Source organism: Sminthopsis crassicaudata, chromosome 5, assembly GCF_048593235.1.
Source record: "Sminthopsis crassicaudata isolate SCR6 chromosome 5, ASM4859323v1, whole genome shotgun sequence".
Lineage (NCBI taxonomy): Eukaryota > Metazoa > Chordata > Mammalia > Dasyuromorphia > Dasyuridae > Sminthopsis > Sminthopsis crassicaudata.
Window position 1 is genome coordinate 146,543,602 of NC_133621.1, and position 21,689 is coordinate 146,565,290.

General features: G+C 33.5%; 1 protein-coding gene across 2 annotated transcripts in view; it reads left to right on the top strand.

Annotated features, from left to right (window-relative positions):
• The window catches only part of FBXL13 (F-box and leucine rich repeat protein 13), a 245,322-nt gene that overhangs the window by 212,879 nt on the left and 10,754 nt on the right, over window positions 1-21,689 (top strand). The window contains exons 15-17 of one of the 2 annotated variants that reach the window (XR_012482417.1): window positions 9,096-9,230; window positions 16,276-16,383; window positions 17,248-17,411. Coding sequence is in view for 1 of the 2 variants with exons in the window: in XM_074268454.1 (XP_074124555.1) it covers window positions 9,096-9,230; window positions 17,248-17,411 (299 nt within the window). In the remaining variant the exon portion in view is untranslated. The remainder of the gene's footprint in view (window positions 1-9,095; window positions 9,231-16,275; window positions 16,384-17,247; window positions 17,412-21,689) is intronic. The other variant, XM_074268454.1, reaches the window with a different exon arrangement.

The window sequence follows — 21,689 nt, forward strand, 5'->3', positions numbered from 1 at the left end:
TGTCATATGGAGAAAGACATTGCTGCATTCCCAAATAGTGGGAAAATTCTTTGAGAATTAAGGGCACCCTGAAAGACTATGATTTTGTCATTAGAACAGATCTTGGAAAACAATGTACCCTGAATTCCAGTTTTCTTAGCTAAGAGAACATTGAATGATGTGGCTAATTAAACTATTATAAGTACAGTGTATTTCTCTAACATGATAAGGGAAAGTTATCTAGGAAAGGTAGAGTAAATTTGTTCTCCCTTCTTGTCTTTCACACAAAGCATTTGGAAGTCTTTGCAGGATGGAATTATTGGTCTGGTTAGGAAGATTATGGTAATAATAGACAAAATAATAGCAAGGCACAGGTCTCCCTAATAACACTCCCTACTCAAACACTATCAGTTACCTTCCTATTAGCTTATTTATGAAATATAAAAAGCTTTAACCTGGAATTTAAGGTCCCCTGTAATCTAAATTTAACATAAATTCTGTCAATTCATTCATTTAATGTATTCTGCATTCCAGATCAACTAAACTACCTGCTGTTCTAAGGTCCTTGATCTATTCCTTCCTTCTCCAGCCTTCATGATTTTGCTCATGCCATCCTCCATGTTTGGATCAGTTTGCCTACATCTTCACCTATTAAAATGTTTCCATTTTCTCAAGTCCTTGAGTTTAGGTACTGTTTCTTAGGCCAGGTCTTTCCTGATTCTCCTCTAAAATGTCTCATGTTACTTTTTTAATCTTTATATTCTTATGTTCTGCTATGTATTATGGTTACTTGTGTACGTGTCTTTGTCTCACTACTAGATTGTAAGCTCTTTGAGTACAGGAATTGTTTTCATCTTTATGTGTGTATGTGTGTGCATGTGTGTATGTGTATAGTCATTCTTACATCAGACACTTAAATGTTTGTTTAAATGATTTGAATATGAGTTATTAAAATAGGAAGGGTGAAAGGAACTGTAACAAACAAAGGGACTTGTGTTGGGGGTTGGAGGGAATAGTGTTCTTCCATTTGAAGAATTGACTTTGGAGTCAGAAGATTTAATTTGAATACTTACTTGCTCTTCTACTTACTATCTGTATAACTGTGGGTAAATCATTTACTTTCTCTGACTTCATTTTACTCATATATAAAATGTGAGAGCTATACTAGGTGATTTCTAAGATCTGTCCTAACTCTAAATCTATCTAAATCCTGTGATCAACAAAGATACTAGCTTTCATTCTCTGTATTCCTTTTTTGTCAGTAGAATAACTTCCCGGTTCCTTCTTCCCTCCTTTACAAAGAATTTCCAGATCTAAAAACAGGGTTCTGGCCTGTGATCCCCAGAGATCCTGCTTAAGCTAAGCCTTGTGAAGCAGTAATTTTCCACAATATTGCAGGCATATAAACATGAGAGTTTCCTGGCATTACATAAGTAAGAGCCATCACAAGACCAGCACCCTATTCCCTGCCTCCTTTCATGAATTAAGTGCCATATAGACCTGGACTGCTATCATGTCTCTGCCAGCCTCACTTCTATATCTTATGGAACATGTGAGAGCTAATGTGATATGTAGTCAAAAGTTTCCTATTGGCTTCACAATATGGATGTGTTGAAGTTGCCTTCCAACTTTTAAAGCTGCCAAAAATAGGCTTAGTAAAAGAAAATAATTCCTGGCAGCAGTCCATTCACCAAAGCTCTTTGTGGATTACAAAAAAAAAAAAGTTTTTCAGTGGAATCAGTGGAATCAAGATCAAATTGTAAAGAGATGACATGAATAAGAAACATGAATGACTTCTTTTAATGATAGGTGCTACTACCTTGTTATGTACTTTGCTGTGTCTAAAGTGCCATACCCAGTAAATCTGATGGAAGAATAGCTGTATTACATACTGAATCTAGAAATGTAATAAATTTCCCCTATTGAATGACTCAAATCAGAAGATGTGCCTTTTTTTTAAGAAAAGAAATATTACTCACTAAGTCTTATGTATATTAGAGGAAAGGGCCAGGAATCAAAGATACCAATTCTCATATCTTTTTTAGGAGCTTCTTGACATGGAAAAAAGGTACTAAAATATTTTCCGAAGGCTAACAGTTAATATAGTAAATTAAAAACAAAAGAATATTCCTAGAACTCTAGAGTCAGAGACAAATGAGATCATCTTATCTAGGGATGAAAAATGGAATTCTATGAGGAATTGTGGTGAAGGATGCATATCTACTTAATCAAATGATAAATTTTAAGTGTCTCTAAAAGAAAAAGTGAATTTCCATAGAACAAAGAATGTACTGACTTTTGTTCTTTACTTTGCCAATCAACAATTGGTTGCTAAATATTTATTAAGCATCAATTCTGTGCACTGTGCTAAACACTGAAGATACAGATAGAGGCAAAAGCCAGTCCCTGCTCTCAAGGAGTTCAAAATCTAATGAGGGAGATAATATGAGGGGGAAAAACAAACACCTGGACCACAGACTGCAGGAAGGGAAACAATAAGGGATCCAATTGGAAAAGTCCAATGGGAAGTTAAGATATGTTACTGCAGTTGAAAAGAGAGATTAAAGTTAGATAAATAAATCTTGGAACTTTGCCTAGAGATCATAATTAAACATGGGATCAGAAGAGTTTACCAAATGAGGAAATAAAGAGAAGAGGAAAAAATGGATCCTGTTTTAGACATGTTGAATATGAGATACCTAAAGGGCATCTAGCTCAAAATTTTTAAAGGATAGTCAGTGATGTAGAACAGGAATTCAAAAGCAGAGACTAGAGCTGGACATTTAGATTACCCATAGACAGAGAGATGATAATTGAACCTTTTAACAACTGAGAAGAAAGAATGAGAGCCAACGTAAACCAACGTATCAAATTCTAATAGAAACAGGGCCCAGTAAACCTTGAAAAAGGATCTCTGCAGGCCACACATCGACTTAGGAAGCTACATGTGTTTTATTATATTTTTATTTCATTATGTCTATCACAATTATTTTTAATAAGATTTAGGCCACATTTGAGTGTGCTATGGGCTGCCTTTGGCCTGTGAGGTGTGGGTTGATACTTCTGATATAAAAGGTGTGAGATGAGGAGGAAAGAAGAAGGCTCATGGAGAATTGGCTCAATATTTTATGCTTTCAGAGAAGTATGAGGAGAAGTTCTCGAATGCAAGATTAGAGGAAATGGATGATATTAGGAGCTGGGGAAGAGAAGGGAAAGTTTGCATAGCTCTTGCCTAAATAGAGAATCAGTGAGGAATAGAGGGATTTCCCTTGGAATAGAACCAAAAGCAAGAACAGCAAGTGGGCCAGACTGAGAACCTCCAGAGGATTTTTTTTTTTTTTGCTGGAAGCAGCATAGTTTTGAGGAATCTCTTCTCAATATATCTGAAAGAAAAAAAGAACATATCAAATAATTACTGAAAAATTACAGATGTTCTTACTACCAAAAGTGGTGGGACTTTACAAAGGTATCAGTACTTGTCAACTCATATAGCTACTTAATATTCAAAACTTTGAAAATATATTTCACAATTGGATAAAGTCATCTCTGGCAAAAAGAGAACAAAAGAAGATAAAGAAGATATTCTTTATTGGACAATTCACAAAATTGATTAAAAGCTCATAGGATACAGGATCCCACTTTTGTGTGTGTGTGTCAAAAACTTTGATAAAGTAAAACTATGCCTGAAGAAGTCCAACAAAATCTAAAAATTATCTAGGGATGTGTATTGAATAGGGATTTCTGGTCAAGGGTGACTTCCTGAAGATGCTTCTGTTTATAAGTGGCAGTGTGCTGATTGCACCAAAATTCTGGGATATTGCAGAGGCTCCTGAGAGATCCATTACTATTCAAATGAATTTGTTGTAACTGTGTCCGTAGGAAAAACCAAATAAATATGTATTTTCCAAATCTTGTTGTTTAATGGGCAAAAGATCCCTAGATTTGGGCCATCAGTAGCTGTCTTAAACTCTACAGGGTATAATAAACTGGGCCCAGAATTGGATAGAAGGAAGAGATCTTGCTAAATTGCATTTGGAAGATTGCTCAGAACATTCAGAAAAATGCAATCTTCTTTAAAAAATAAAATCTCATTTTTTTCAAACTTTTTTCCCTCTACCGATGCTCACAAAATCTGAGTCCTACGTTCTTCTATCTGTGACATCTTTATTTTTTCATTTGTTGTGAACTGTCATAAATATTAGTTAGTTCCTCCAATCATGTTTCATCTTTGGTGATTGAATAAGTTTTTTTGTTGAGTGCTAATGGCTAAAGTAAAATTGGGGTTGATCTAGAATTATGTGGTTTTTAGATCTACTTTTCTTTCTTCTACTCTATTAACAATAATACTAAAATGGAATGGAAGAGCACATGGGGTATTTTGTGTATTTATCCATTTCTTGGGTTAATGTGGCTGAGAAAAAGTCATCACTTGGCCATTCTTCTAGTGATGAACCTCTCTCATCTATGCTATAAGCTTGAGGCTGTTGATGATTTCTGTGGAAGTATATTTCTCTGGCTAGACTTAGAGCCAAGATGTTTGGCTAGTTTCTCCAGCTTCCACATAACTACTGCAGCAAAACTCAAAGATTCAGGAGGTTCTAATCTCAGGAAGTAGAAGTGTCTGCAACTTCCAACCAGAGCCAACCACTCTACTCAAATCAGCTTTGGAGCAAAGATAGACTGGTACAAAGCTGCAATTCAGGAACTAAAGAAATAAATCAAAGAGAACACTAAACAGTATCAAAAGTATGATGCAAATCTAACTCTATAACAACTAAAATCCAAGACTCAGAAGACAAAAATAATGCCTCAAAAGATCTATATAAAAGCCTAGGGAAAAACAATGAAACAAAAGTTAAATGATTAAATGAAAGCTCTTAAGAAAGGAATTAATAGTAGCTTGAAAGATAAAGTAATAAACCCAAGAAATGGAACACCTGAAAAGTAAAACAGACAAAATAGAAATTAATGACTCCATGAGATGGTAAGAAACATTAGAACAAAATTAAAAGACTGAAAATAGGAGAAAATTTAAGATATCTAATCATCAAAAACAATTGACCTAGAAAACAAATGAAGAGAGAATTTTTTTTCACTTTAAATACTATTTTATTTTCCCCAGTTACATGTAAAAAATTGGAGAAAAGTTTTTAACACTACAGGTTTGTTTGTTTGTTTGTTTTTAAGTCTTATAGAGTTTCAAATTCTATCCTTCCCTCACTCCATGCCCCTTCCCTGAGAGGGGAAACAATCTGATATAGATTATACATATGCAGACATGTAAAACATTTCCATATTAGTCATTTTATGGAAGAAAACTTGATGAAAGAGAACAAAAGAGAGGGAGGAGAAAGGAAGGAAGAAAGAATGAATATGAAAAATAACCTTCAATCAGTTCTTTTTCTGGAGGTGGATAGCATTTTTCATCATGAATCTTTTGGGATTGTGTATTAACATTGTATTATTGAAAATAGTTGAGTCATTCACAATTGTTATCATATGATATTGCTGTTATTGTGTATAATGTTCTCCTGGTTCTGCTCACTTCATTCTATATCAAATGATGTAAATATTTCCAGGTTTTTCTGAAATCATATTGCTCGTCATTTTTTATAGTACAATAATATTCCTTTATAGCCATATGTCACAACTTGTTTAGCCATTATCCAGTTGAAAGGCATCCCCTCAATTCATAGTTCTTAGCTACCATAAAAAGAACTGCTATAAATATTTTTGCATAACTAGGTCTTTCCTTTAAAAAAAATCTCTTTGGAGTACAGACCTTGTATTAGTATTTCTGAATCAAAGGGAATGCAGAGTTTTATAGCCCTTTGGACACAGTTCTAAATTGAAGGAGAGATCATTAGTCATTGGACTTCCTGAAAAACAGGATTTTAAAAAAAAGCCTCAGTACTGTATTTTTAAAAATTATTAATTAAAACTCTCCAGTTTTGTTAGAATAAGGAGACAAAACAAAAATAAAATGTACTGATCCTTTTCTGAAAAGAACTCCAAAAGAAAAAAAATGCAGAATGCTATAGCTAAAATGTAGAGCACCCATGTCAAAGAAATAAAGAAACTATCTAGAAAGGAAGAATTCAAGTACCAACGAACTGGAATTAGGATCACACAAGGCCTTGAAGTTTTTGCTAGAAAACCAGAAATCTTAGAATACAATATTTCCAGAAACAAAATATGAAAACTTACAATCAAGAATAACTTATCTATAAAGCTAAATATAATTCTACAGGGGAATAAATGAACCTGTGTTTGAAATACAAACACAAAAGTTCAGTTAAACCTAGAAAGGTACATTTATTTGAGCAATTAGAACAGTTCAATGATGTAGTGTTAGCATTTTATCAAAGGGAGAAGAAACAACTGTTCCTGTAGGTCCTTAATGTTTTTAAATGGTTTTGAGAAAATGAAATAAGAAAAACTGAAAGGATGTGGATAGATTGGCTTAATTCAAATGATTTGAAGATGGAAAAGAAAAGGGAAGGTAGAATTATGAATACACTAAGATGAAAAGCAGAAGGGAGGGAGTGGAACTTGCTATTTTTCATAAATGGAGTCTGTGAAAACAATATACAAAGATGGAGGAAGCCATGTAGAGGGTAGCCATCAGATAAACCTCAGTTTTATCTAAAATAAAGGAGAATTGAACACACACACACACACACACACACACACACACACATAGAATTGGTGAAATAATGTATCAAACTTAACAAGTAAACAAGCAGGGATGGGAGTGGGGTTAAAGGAGAATATCAGAAAAAGAATAGTCACTAACAAAATAAACTTCCTCATCCTGAAAGGATTTAGGGAGGGGGCAGAGAGATTGGTAAATTAAAAGAGAGGGAATAAAAAACCAAAAGAATTGGAATCTAATGGATTTGTTCTGCTTAATTTATACATATTTGGTTAAAGAAAAGGTTCCTCCTCTTTTATTTCTCTCAGCAAATTGAGACACAGTTGCAATAATAGATGCAATTGATGCCCCCCCCCCCAAAAAAAGAAAGCTATTATAACATTTTTTTAAATTCATGAAAGAAAATAGAAGTTCAGAAGAAAGCAGATAGGGAGGACAGTTTGCAAAGTAATATGTTGAATTTATTATACTTTAAAAAACGCAAGTGGAGTAAAATGCATATTTGTGGTTTCATGTAGAATCTTTTTGTGTGTTATACTGTATGAAAATGTTCTTTTGTATGTGTAAAGATAAAATTTAAAAGTATACTGCCAATCAAAATGGCTTCAGGGCCTTCCAGTCTTGCCTATAGAACCATTACCAAGTAAAGAATTCTTGGACCTACGCCCTTGGAAATAGAGAGGTTAATTCACTTCTTCCTATTTTGTACTTCATTACTAGCCTTTAAGTCCATTTTTCATTATCTTTCAAATAATAGAAAGAAAAGGTTTAATTCAAGACCTTCATGATCTAAGTATATGTTTCTACACTAAGGGATCTTAATCTGGGATTGATGAACTTTAAAATATATATATATATACATATATATATATGTATATAAATTTTAAATCATTTTTTGAGTATTTTGGTTTTGTCATCTTATATTTTATGTTATACTTTTAAAATCATTATTTTGGGGAAGTGTCATTATTCTTCATTAGACTTCTAAAGAGGAGTCAAAAAAAGTTAAGAATCTCAGTTCTATTGATATAATGTTCATCTGTTCCCATCCTGTCCCAGGAAAATATAATGATGACATCTCAGTAAGTTCATTTTTATATCGTGCATTTTTACCTTGTTAGGGGACTTTTAAAATTTAATTTAAGTTAAAAGGAACAAAACAATATGCATAATTTAATGCTTAAATACAGTGCCTGACATATAGTAGGAGTTTAGCAAATGTTTATTGATTGAATGTAAGATGTCCCTCTATAGGTTAGAAAAGACCTGATTAGTGTCAAGTCAGGCCTTAAAATCAGTGAACATTTATAGCAATTCAGAATTTCCCAAATTTAATAATTGATTGAAAAAATAAGAGTCTTAAAATTATATAATTGCATGAAGATGTGATTAACTACAAGTAGAGAACTTTTTTTGCTTTTAGAGCTATTATTTTTCAAAAATTAATTTATTTTTAATAAGCATTGCTTTATGTATGAATCATGTTGGGAGAGAAAAATCAGAGCAAAAAGGGAAAACTATGGGAAAGATTTTTAAAAAACAAAAAAATTAGTAAACATTTATTGATTTACATTCAATCCCTATATTTGTTTTCTGGATTGTAAGATGGCATTTTCTGTCCAAAATCTCCTGGGATTGCTTTGAATCACTGAAACATTGAGAACCAAGTGCTTCATGGTTGATCATCACATATTCTTACTGTTATTGTGTATAGCATATTCCTGGTTCTGCTTGTTTCACTCAAAATCAGTTCATGTAAATCTTTCTAGGCCTTTCTAAAATCAGCTTGTTCATCATTTTTTATAGAACAATAATATTCCATAACATTCATATACTATAACTTCATTCATTTCCCAAATCATGGGCATCCACTCAATTTCCAGTTCCTTACCACTGCAAAAAGGACTGTCACAAATATTTTTGCACATGTGGGTCCTTTTCCTTGCAATGGCACTGCTGGGTCAAAGGGTACGCACAGTTTTATAGATCTTGGGCATAGTTCCAAATTGTTTTCCAGAATGGCTGGATCACTTTACAACTCCATCAACAATGCATTAGTGCCTGTTTTCCCACATTCTCTTCAACATTTATCATTATCTTTTGCAGTCATTTTAGTCCATTTAAGATGTGTGAAGTAATACCTCAGAGTTATTTTAAATTGCATTTCTCTGATAGTGATTTAGAGCATTTTTCATATTGCTAAAATTATACAATTTTCATTATTGAATGAAAAATTAAAGCCTTTAAAATATATAATTGCACAAAGATGTGATAACTACAATTAGAGAAATGTTTTACTTTTAGTGATGTTAAGAACACAATTTCAAACTTAGGAGTCTCAATATTGTCACACAATAGTTATGTGTTCATGCGTATGTATGATGGAGGGCATAATATTCCATCCTGAAAAAGATTCAGCAATGAAAGAGAAATTGATTGCAAACTTTGGAATGTTTTTCAGCATTTCTGCCAGTCAACACCAATTTTGGAACATCTAGATGTGTCTTTCTGCCTTAAGCTTTCTGGAGAAATTTTGAAAGCACTGTCCACCAAATGCTTTAGGCTGACATCACTCAGCATTGCTGGCTGTCCAAAGGTATGTGTATAAATCAAAGCAGAAAAAGTTGAGAGAGAAATCCAAGAATTGTGTTCAGAAGGGTGACTCACTGTTGACCTCTTCTTTTTGCAATGTAGAAGCCTGCAGCATAATTATACTATATCATAATATCAAGCAGAATAATGCTCTGCCTTCTGATTGTGCTTTTCCTCCCAAAGAAATAAGCCTTTCCCTTCTCACTGCCCACATTATCTCACTTGTGTTTTCAACATCCCTATAGTATAAGATATGGACGGTATATAATTATCCCAGTTTTTTAGGGATGGAGGAACAGAGTTTCAGAGAAATTATTATTTACCTCAGTTGTAATATTAACCATATCATATATACATATATATTGCACTTCACATTTATAAAGTGCTTCAATTAAATTAGGTCATTTGACTTTTAAAATAATAATTGTAAGGTTGATCATGTAGATATTATTCTTATGCTACTGATATAGAAATTGATGAGCAGAAAGGTTAAAGTCACATAATTCCTAAATAGTAAAGTGGGACTTTGAATTAGGTTCATTGTTATACCCATATCACAGAGCTTCCTTAACACAATTTGTTGATTTTAGTGTAGCTTGGAATCAGCTGTTAACTTGATTGTGTAACTAGCGATAATTGAAGATGTGGGAATTAAATGATGTATACTACTTTAAATATTCCAAAAGATTTGGAGGAATAATAACTTGCATTTATATATAGTGCCTATTGTGTAAACACTTTTTACAAATAGTCCTTCATTGTTATCCTCACAACAACTTTGGGAGGGAGGCACTATTATTATCCCCTTGAGGAAACTGAGGTAGATAGAAGCTAAGTGAGTTATCCAAAATCACACAGTTAATAAATGTTGGGAGTCTGGATTTGAACTTCTTGACTTTGGGCCTTGAGATCCATCCACTGTACCACCAACTGTAAAAAACCATTGCTATTGCTGCTGTTCTTGTTTCTGATATCACAGTCAGAAATTTCGCAAACTCAGGATACATGATGATCTCTGAAAAGTTATAGGGAAAGGCAGAAGGGCTTAGTGAAAGAAATTATTTATGAAACATTCCTTGACCTCAAAGAGCTTACATTCTATTGAGGGAAAAATCACGTGCCAGTCTAAAAAGAGCAGTAAACAGGGTTAGAGGTATGGGAGGGAGGGGCCAGCCAGGGTGGGTTTTAGGAGTGAAAAATGACTAGAAAGACCCCACAACTCAGAATCATAAGGGTTCTACATGGGACTCTACAATGGGGAACTCTTCCCATATAGTGTTAGCAGTCTGATGATTAATTCCTAAGCAAGAAGTGGAGAAAGCAGTGGGATGGCCACTACAGGGTCCAAGTTTCCTGCCTTCCTTAATGAGCTTTGTTGTTGTTAAATTGTTTGTTATGTCCAACTCTTCATGATCCCTTTTGGGGTTTTGTTAGCAAAGATACTGGAGTTCATTTTAAAAATTAGGAAACTGAAGCAAACAGGGTAAAGTGACCTGCCCAGGGTTACCCAGCTAGTATCCGAGGCCAGATTTGAACTCATGAAGAAGAAAAGGCCCAGCACTCTGTCCACTCAGTGTACCACCTGGTGGCCTTTCCTAATGTCCTTCTCCTCTTCCAAGTATCAGATGACTTCTGCCAGGGCTTCTTCAGCGTTTTCCTTTTGTGATCCCTTTTTCCCTGAAAAATTTTTATGTGAAATAAAATAAGTATATAAAATAGGTAAAATAGGTTACTGATAATAAATCATAATTTCATAATCCCCACACTCAGTTACATGACCATATACAAGGTTACAACCTACAGTTGAGAAGCTTTGACCTACACAACTATTTGCTTCTGGGCCATTGCAATTGGTGAAAAAACCTTGATCTCATCAGTTCAATCTTCATGGAGGTTAGAATAGAATTGATTACTCCAGGATATCTGTATGGCCTCGTTATACTGCAAAGGAAGTTGAGACAAACCTTTTTAAAAAAGTAAAGCTCCAAAGATGCAGAAGGTCATTTTTCATATCAAGGATGGTGCCTGGTTCACACAAGTAAGCTATGAACATTCCGAATAAAACTCTTCCCCAGTGTCTGTGCCTGTTTAAAATTAGGTAAAACCAGATGTATTCTAATTCTCTAGGCATGTCATGCTTTTCAGAACACAAATAGGACACCAACATTAGTCATTTTCTTTTTTTTTTTTAAATTTAAAACTTAAATGCAAAATAAGAAAAAACAAAAGAAAAAAGAGACAGAAAAAGGGGTGTTGAAGGAACATTGTCATATGTCTAGCAGAACATCAAGAGGATTCAAAATATGTAACAATAAGTTTCCATTTTTAAAAAGCATATATAATAACAGAAGACATTATATTCACAATTGACCATCTTTTCTTTGCTTCCTTGTTCTCTGCTGTGTACTTTTTTCTCCCCTTCTCCATATCCCAAAGCAGGCTACAAGTAAACATGAATATATATTTTAATAGTTTTAATTGAAAATGTAAAAAAAGTTTTAATTGAAATATAGTTTTTAATATACATTTTTGTAAAACTTTGTGTTCTAAGTTTCTTCCTCCCTCCTTTACCTTCCCCTCCCCCAAGACAGAAAGCAATCTGATATGGGTTAAATATGTACAGTCCCTTTAAACATATTTCCATGTTTGTCATGTTGTACAAGAAAAATCAGACCAAAAGGGGAAAAAACAGAAAAAGCAAACAAAAAATGAAAATACTATGCTTCCATCTACATTCAATTTCCATAGTTCTCTCTTTGGATATGATTGGCATTTTCCATTTTATCTCAAGTCAATTGGAATTGTCTACAAAAGGAACTGCTAAATTAAGACAACTCTGAAGTACCACACTTCTCAGATTGGCTAAGATGATAGGAAAAGATAATGATAAATGTTCAAGGGGATGTGGGAGAACTGGAACACTAATGCATTGTTGTTGGAGTTGTGAAATGATCCAACCATTGCAGAGAGTAATTTGGAATAATGACCAAAAGGTTATAAAACTGTACATACTCTTTGACTCAGCAGTGTCTCTACTGGATCTGCATCCCAAAGAGATTATAAAAGAGGGAAAAGGATCACATGTGCAAAAATGTTTGTAGCAGCTCTTTTTGTAGTGGGAAGAAACTGGAAACTGAATGGATGCCCATCCAATTGGGAATGGCTAAATAAATTATGGCATATGAATATAATGGAATGTTATTATTCCATAAGAAATTATGAACAGGCTGACTTCAGAAAAGCCTGGAAAAACTTATATGAACTGATGCTAAATGAGGTAAGCAAAACATTGTAAATGGTAACAACAAGATTATGTGATGATCAAATATTATGGAATTGGCTTTTTTCAACAATGAGATAATTCAAAGCAATTCCAATAGACTTGTGATGGAAAGAGCCTGTCTGCATCCAGAGAGAGAACTATGGGGACTGAATGTAAATCAAAGGATAATATTTTCATCTTTTTGTGTTGTTTATTTGGCTGTGATTTTTTTTTCATTTTGAGCTGATTTGATTTTTTGTTGTTCAGAATAACAGTGCGGAAATATGTTTAGAAGAAGTTCACATATTTAATCTAAGGGAAAAATGAGCAAAAAAAGCTACTACAAATATTTTTACACAAATGGGTTCTTTTCCCTTTTTTATTATCTTTTTTTGGATACAGACCTAGTAGTAAGACTGCTGATCAAAGAATATGCACAGTTTGATAGTCTTTTGAGCATAGTTCCAAATTAAGGACAGATATATTTATGTATACATATACATGTACATATTATATATACTACATATTCATATCCACACACCTACATACACATATCTATAATACATACGTTTAGATATACTCTCACATACATACCCACATTATATACATAAATATGCATCTAAAACAATATTAATATTGCTGACATATAATGTAGATTTCTCTCTTGATTGAATCTTTGTTTGACTTTAAGATCAATAATTGCTATCTTTATTTTATTTCTTAACCAATTCTACTCCTGATCATTGTTAATTGTGTTTGTTTATATCTTACTTTCCATCGCTGCTAATTCTTCTACTTTAGATTCCATGCTATTACTTAACCTCCTCCCTTCCATGGATCCCTCTTATTTTCTTCAACTACTGCTCTGAACCTCTTTATCCCATTTCCATTTTTAAAATATACTTTATCCCACTCCATTAATCTACTCATGCTTCTATACCCCACTTTATCTGATGTGAGCAGATTTTCAGAACTTCCTCTTCCATCCAATTCCTTTGTATCAATTCTTACTCTTGCACTTCATTCATTTAGCATAATTACCATTTAAAAAAACCTCCTCCTAGATGTTTTTGCTTTTTAGAGTCACATCATACTCAACTCTACTGCAGTCTTTCTTTTGAACTACCCAATTACTAATGTCAGTCATAAATGTATGGTTTACATTTCTGTTTATAAAACATAAACAGTTTGTCCTTATTGAGTCACTTGAAATTAGTCATTGATATTAGTTCTTATATTTTAAATTTTCTAGTGAGTTCATGTTTGTTTGATACAAAATCATCAAAATCTGAGAGTTCATTGAATATCCATTTTTTCATTCAATATTATATTTAATTTTGCTGCATATTATATTTTTGACCACAATCCTAGTTATTTTGATTGTCAATATATGCTACAATTTTCTTCTTGATTGGGGCAGGGTGGAGTGGGATAGGGTAGGGAGCTGAAATTTAGCAATGATGTTACACACACACACACACACACACACACACACACACATGTTTTTTGTTTGTTTGTTTGTTTGTTTTTAGGATCTCTTGGAGGTGATGTTTAGTCCTGAGATACAATTTTGTTTTGTTTGTGGGGAAAATCTGGAGAGTTTAGAATTTTCTGACTTATTCCACCAACTTTCCAGAATTTTCCCATTAGTCACTTTCTTCTCTACTGCTACAGCAATCGTAGCTCCTTATCCACCTTCTATCCTACTACTACTACTACTACTACTACCACTACTACTACACACACACACACACACACACACACACACACACACTGGCAAATGGTCCTACTGCAGAATATATTGAGAGAGTGGTTCTGTTTCAGTGGGCCTTAAAATTTAGATGAAAAGTGAACATGACTAATCAATTAGTGAAAAAAAGAGGTAGATGAGGAATGGGATAAAAATTTTTATTTGATGCTGGGAAAATTTAAAATTAGTGTATTCCCTTTGTACAATATTTAAAAAAAACCTGGAGACCAAAAGATTTGAATGTGATACAGCTATTTATAAAACTCTTTGTAGTCTTTTTCTGGACATATCTGTATTCTATATTTTGTTTAATTATGTTTGTGTTTTATTTGGTTTCTATTTTCTTAAAGATAAAAAATGAGGTTTATGTACCCTTGTATACATATCCTAGCACAGTGAATAAAGAAGAAACTGATTAATATTTTTTGAATAAAGCACTGCTCTGGGTAATCAGATTTAGGGAGGGCATTTTATTTACTTCACAGCTATAAATAATAATTTATAAATCCTCTAAAGTTCTACAAGGTGCTTTCCTCAGAAAACTCTGAAGTTACATAGTATAAATATTTTTGTTCCTATTTTACAGATGACAAAGCTAATGGAAGATTTATCATTCTTTCACGTGTCTTTCCTAATAGATTATTCCTTCTAATGCTCTCCCTCCCCATTTTTTTATTTATTTCATCTCTACTTGTACATTGCCAACTTCCTTATTGCCAACAACACTCATGTATTTTCTTTTTTCTAAAAGTCCTCCTGTGATCTGTCTACCTCCCCTAACACTTGTCCTTTATTTCTCTTCCTTTTGGGCTTCCCTCCTTGAGAAGGCCATGTACCAGTGATGTCTCACTCCCTTTCCCCTCACTTTCTCCTAAACTCTCTGCAGTCTGTCTCTTGACCTCGTCATTGGTCAGGAGAGCTTGATTGCCAGATCTAATGACCTTTTCTTACCCCTCCTCCGCTGGGCCTCTCATTGATGGTATTGATCACCTTCTCCTGGACGCATTCTATTCTCTCTTTGCTTTCCCAGAACCCTGCTCTCTCCTGCTTCTCCTCCTCTTTGTTTGGGCCTTCCTCAGCCTCCTTCACTGGATCCCCACTTCATTGAGTATCCCCCAAGGCTACTAAGTGTCTGAGGTCAGAATTGAACTTGGGAAGATGCTTGGTGCACTTTATAAGTAACAGGGTTAGAGAAGCTTAAGTCATAGATATTCTCATCATCAAGCATTTATATATTATAACAAATAATTAGAGCAGAATATAACTAACCTCTAGTCACTTTTTTTTCTTTTCTTTTCTTTTTCTTTTTTTATTTTTTTTGCTGAGCAGGATAGCACACTTCGTTTCCCACACTGCCATGGATTTTTTTCCATCTTCTCATTATTTTTTCCTCCTTCCCAAATAAAAGACCCCCGAAAAAGAATCCTATCAAGATAGCATGCTTTGCAGGAGTGTCAGGTCCCAGAGCATCCTTCTGTAGGGTGGAAAGTGCTGTAGGGAGCTCCAGCTGCTCCAGTGGCAGGAAGTAAGTGATGGGAGGGCTGCATCCTTATCCTGGAGCATGTCCTGGAAACCAAGACAATTGCTTAGACAATTAGGACATCTGTTTTTCCTAATCCTAAATATGTACAGTTCTGAAATAGAGAGGGTTGGGTTTGTTTTTTGTTTTTTATTTTTTTAAGAAATGTTTTATGTTAAAAATTATATTTAAAGCACTCTTTAGCTGAATATTGTGTATATCTGTTAGAACTTACAACTATTTCTAAAAGGTACTACACTCAGTTAAATTTTTAAAAATTTTCTTTGGGGCAGTTATCTACTTTTGGCATAAATCACCTTTATGCCAAAAGTATGCCCAGAAAAGAGATCAGGAATATATCAAATAAGCTAGCTACTTGACACCGGGAGTAGGACTGAAGTACCTCCACCGAGAAGGATGGGAGCATTTCTGTGGGATCAAGGCGCTGGGTAGGCTTCCCAGGGAGAAGAGCTACTTCTTTTTCCTTCTTTTCGGTTTGTCTCTTTTTCCCTTCCCAGAAAAGTACTCAAAAGGGAAAAAAATGCAAGTCATTCCTGCCCCACTTCATCTCTACCCAAAAGGCAAATGTCCAGATCTTCTCTGAAGTGGTCTGAACCTGTCTGCAGGTGAAATGAACAGATACCCAATGAAATGATCAGCTATAGCTTTTGTTTAAAAATAAGGCCATATGTCAAAAGTCACTTTTGATGATGTTTTCAGTTAAAAACTCATTTACAAACTATTCAATGTTGATGGACTTGGGGGTATTAAGAGTACTTCATGTGCACTTCATAAATAATTCTAAAGTTTGAGACAGGAAGATGAAAAGCAAACTAGTAGCAAAGTGGTACAATGGATTCTGCTCTTAGTAAGACCTGAGAGTGCAAGTCATATACAAACTTTTACTAGCTGTTTGACTGGTCATTTAACCTCTCTCACTTTTTCTTCTGTATAACTGGTCTAATAATATCACATATTTTTTAGGGTTATTGTGATGGTCAAATTGAGGAAATATATAAAGCATTTGTAATTATTAACTACTGTTAAAAGTTCTGTAGAGCAAAATGGAGCCAAAATGGGATAGCAAATTTTAAGGAGGAGTAGATTAGATAAAAATTTACCGGTTATAGGGAATCTTGTGCTTGGTTTATCCAGGAAAATTCATTTTTATTAATTGAGGCTCAACTAATTTTTATTTTGTAATGCTCAACTCATATTGGCAATATGGCTGAATACTTATAAACTATGGGGAATATAGGATTATGTTCATATTATAAACTAACCATAAAGTCTTTATATCACACCTTTTTATCTGGAGAGATGAGATTTGACCAGCAGTGTAAATGATACTACTGTGCATCCAAAAAGGCTTAGTGTAGTTTTATTCCTCAAGAGTTTAGGCACCTGTATAACGAGCCCAGAAATCACTAAATTTTGTTGCATTATAGCTCCTGAGTATAGTTGCTAAGTTATTTTGATTGTGTATACAGATGACTGACTTGGCCATAAGGATTTTGAGCAAAAAATGCCATTATCTTCACATCTTGGATGTCTCTGGGTGTGTACGCCTTACTGACAAAGCCATTGAATACCTTCTGCAAGGCTGCAAACAGCTTCGGATCTTGAAGATGAGGTACTGCAGGCGAATTTCCAAGTAAGATATCATAGTTTTCTTTGTCAAGATTTCTGGTGCATGGGGGAATACTAAAATAGATAAACATGACACTTTCTGTACATAGTAACATTTAGAGTTAGTTGAATTGAGTCTGTATCTCTCCATCTTTCCTATTGTGAAAGGACAGAGGATACTCCCAAGGCAAATTCCAGCACCCATTATTATGAGGGCTTAACCTGGGTCATTTCACCCCTTCTTAACTATTTATCAGCATCAAAAGTAAATTAGAACTTTTTTTGAGTTCATGACCTCAAATAAGTCCATTTGTAAGGGAGGGAAGAAACAGTATTTTGTGAATGGGCAAATTATAAGTAGGTCCTTTTTTTTTTTTTACAATTTAAGCATATGGACTAAATGAAATGCAGCTTCCATTTACTCTCAGGACTAGGACTAGAATGAACAATTCGAGTACTTGACACAAACTTGGGGAGAAAATTGAAGGAGAGACTTTGAAAAGAGAACTTAGGACACTGCTGCATATAGGGGAGATAGAGACAACCCAGATATCCTTAGATTACTGCTAGGGACACTTTGGGAAGGTGAAATGGAGTAAAGAGAAGAAGAATTTCACATATAGTTTGGAAGGATGTAAGATCCAATTTGATGAAATAACTTCCCTTTATTCCTATAAAATCAGAATTTACTGATTCCTGTGGCTAGATACAGTGTCTCAGGGAAAAGGTAGCCCTTTCTCCAAAATATCCAGTTCCTTACATGGCAGAAGCAGGGAGAAGGTAGGTGGAAGTAGGGGAATGTTCAACAGTGGTCATTGCCTTCAGTACTAGAATATGGAGAGAATATGCCTATGACATAGTTGTTACTAGTCCCAAGAGAAGGGTGCAACAACTATAAGATCATTTGAGGGGCAGATGTGAATTTATGGCAAGAAGTCAGCAAAGGATCATGAGGCACAGGAGTACTACTGTAAGAAAGAAGTGTACCCCCAACTTATCAAGTGCTCTGGGACAAAACCTAGTTAACCATTACTCTAGAATCTTTTGGGACTCTATAGAAGATAACCTAAGTTAAAATATAAAATTTTAGTAAAATGAATTCAATAAAGGATATTTACAGGATATTTTTACAGATTATGTCAAATTTTTCTTTTCCCCCAAAATTTATTCCTGTTTTGTTAAATGCTACCCAACTAAGTATTAAAAAATACTAACATTTATTTTTTTAATTTTAAGTTCCAGTGTCTCCCTTCTTCCTACCCTTTCCCCTCCTTGAGAAAACAAGCAATTTGATGACCAGTTGAACATGTGAAAACAAGTAAAAGAGATTTCTCTATTATCCATTTTGCAAAAGAAAACAAATTTTAAAAAGGAAAAGAAAGTTTCAAAAAAGTATATTTTAATCTACTTTCAAAGTTCATCAATTTTCGCTAAGTAGACTTCATTTTTTCATCATGAGTTCTTTGGAATTATCTTGGATCATTCATTGTTTTGCTCACAGTATTATTGCTATTATTGTGTACAGTGGTCTCCTAGTTCTGCTCACTTACTTTTCATGAATTCATACAGTCTTAGCAGCTTTTCTGAAACCATCCTGCTTGTCGTTTCTTGTAGCACAGTAATATTCCATCACAATCATATACCACAACTTGTTCAGCCATCCCCCAATTGATGGGTATTTCCATGATTTCCAATTCTTTGTCACTGCAAAAAAAGCTGCTATAAATATTTGTGAGCATGTGCATATCCTTTTCCTTAAAAAAAAATCTCTTTGGGATATAGATATAGTTGCGGTATCGCTACATCAAAGGATATATATAGTTTAATTGTCCTTTGGCCATATTTTCAAATTATTCTTCATAATGTTTGGAATGGTTCACAACTCTATCAATAGTATCTTAGCGTCCCAATTTTTCCACATCTCCTGCATTTGTCATTTTCCTTTTCAGTCATACTAGCCAATTTGATAGGCATGAGATGGTAGAGTTGTTTTAGTTTGCATTTCTCTAATAGTGACTTAAAAGTATTTTTTAAATGTGATTATTGATAGCTTTGATTTCTTTTTCTGAAAACTGTTCATATCCTTTGATCATTTTTTTAATTGGGAAATGGCTCTTATTTTTTATAATTTTGGTTCAGTTCCCTACAATTTTTCCATTTTCTCTCCTCTTTCTAATTTTGACTGCATTTATTTTGTTTATGCAAAAGCTTTTTTAATTTCATATAATCAAAATTATTTTATTTCTTATTATTGTCTATATATCGCATTTAGTTTTAATTGAAAAATAAGTGAATGTCCCTCAATTGGTGAACAGCTAAATAAATTATAGTATATGAATGTGGTGAATATTATTGCTCTATAAGAAATGGCATGAATTGCAGCAGCAAGTATTATATGATGATCAACTATAATAAACTTAGTTCTTATCCTCAATATGGTAATGCAAGACAAGTCCAATAGTCCTGGAATGATAAATGTCATCTCCAGACAGAGAACTATGGAGACTTTCATCTTTTTTTCTTTTGCTTTGACATGTTTTTTTTTTTTTTTTTTGCTCTGATTGTTCTTTCCTAATATGATTCATAGGAAATATCTTAAACATCATTGTACATGTATACCTTATATCAGATTGTTTGCTAGCATAGGGAGGGGGAAGATAAGGATGGGAGGGAGAAAAAAATTTGGAACTCAAAATCTTACAAAAAATAAAATTTTCCTTTATCCATAGGATCTGACGAGTATATTTTCCCATATTCCCATAATTATTAATCCATTTTGACATTATCTTGGTAAATGGGATGAGATGTTTGTCTTTGCCTAGTTTCTTCCAAAATTGTTTTCCAGTTTTCCCAGATATTTTTGTCAGTTGGAGTTTCTTGTCTCAAAATCTTGGTTCTTTGGGTTTATCAAACCCTAGCTTACTATGGTCATTTACTACTGTATATTGTCTATCGGTTAACCTATTCCACTGATCCAGCACTCTGTTTCTCGGCCAATGGTAGGTTCTTTTGATGATTACTACTTTGTAGTGTTCTTTGAAATCTGGTACTGCTGAAGTGCATTCCTTCATATTTTTTTCATTGATTCTCTTGATGTTTTCTTAACCATATGTATATTCTTCCTGAAGAATGTTGTAATTTTTTCTAGCTCGATAAAATAATTCTTTGACAGTTGACTGATATGACATTGAATAAGTAAATTAACATAGAATTGTTTTCCCTAATATACTGCCTGCAATTATTTTAAGTGGAATTTTCTCTTCCTGTTTCTTCCTAATGACCTTTCGTATTGTATAAAGAAATGTTGATAATGATATATGCAGATTTAATATGCATTCTACAACTTTTATAAAATTGTTCATTTTTTCAACTATTTTTAAGTTGATTCTCTAGAATTTTTCTCTGAGTCATTATATTATCTGCAAAGTGTAATAGTTTTGCTTTTTCATTGCTGATTTTTATTCTTTTATTTTCTTATTTCCTTTTCTTGTATTATTGCTATAACTAACATTTCTAGTACAATACTGAATAATAACAGTAATAACAGACATCCTGGCTTTTATTGCCAGTCTTACTGGGAAGACTTCAACTTTATTCGTGCTATAAATAATGTTCGTTCTTGCTTTTAGAAAGATACTTAGTATCATTTTAATAAAGGCTCTCTTTCTTCCTGTGTTTTTTTTTTTTTTTTTAGTATTTAATAAGAATGGATGTTATCTTTCGCCCAAAGCAAAAGATTTGCTTTCTGCAAATTGAGAATTTTCTGCATCTGTTGAGATAATTATATGATTTTTGTTGTTGTTGTTGTTTTATTGATGGGGTCGATTATGCCAATAGTTTTTCTGATATTGACCCAACCTCACATTTCTGATATAAATCTCACCTCGTTGATATATGATCTGATATGTTGCAGTAATATTCTTGTCTTATTTAATTTTTTGCATCAATATTCATTAAGGAAATTGATCTATATTTTTTATTGGTTTTTGCTCTTCCTAGTTTGGGTGTCAAAATTATATTTGTGTCATTAAAAAAATTTGGTAGGACTCCTTCTTGAGCTATATTTTTCAAATAGTTGACATAGTACTGGGATTAATTAACCTTAAGTCTAAATCTGGGCAATTTATATTTTTTGTAAATATTCATCTATTTCTCTTTGTCAGTTTTGCTGACATATAATTGGGCAAAATAATTTGAATAATTTCTTTGATTTCATTATCACCAGTGGTATATATATCCTTTCATTTTTGAAATTTTGATATTTTGGTTTGCTTCTTTAAAAAAAAATTAACCAATGGTTTAT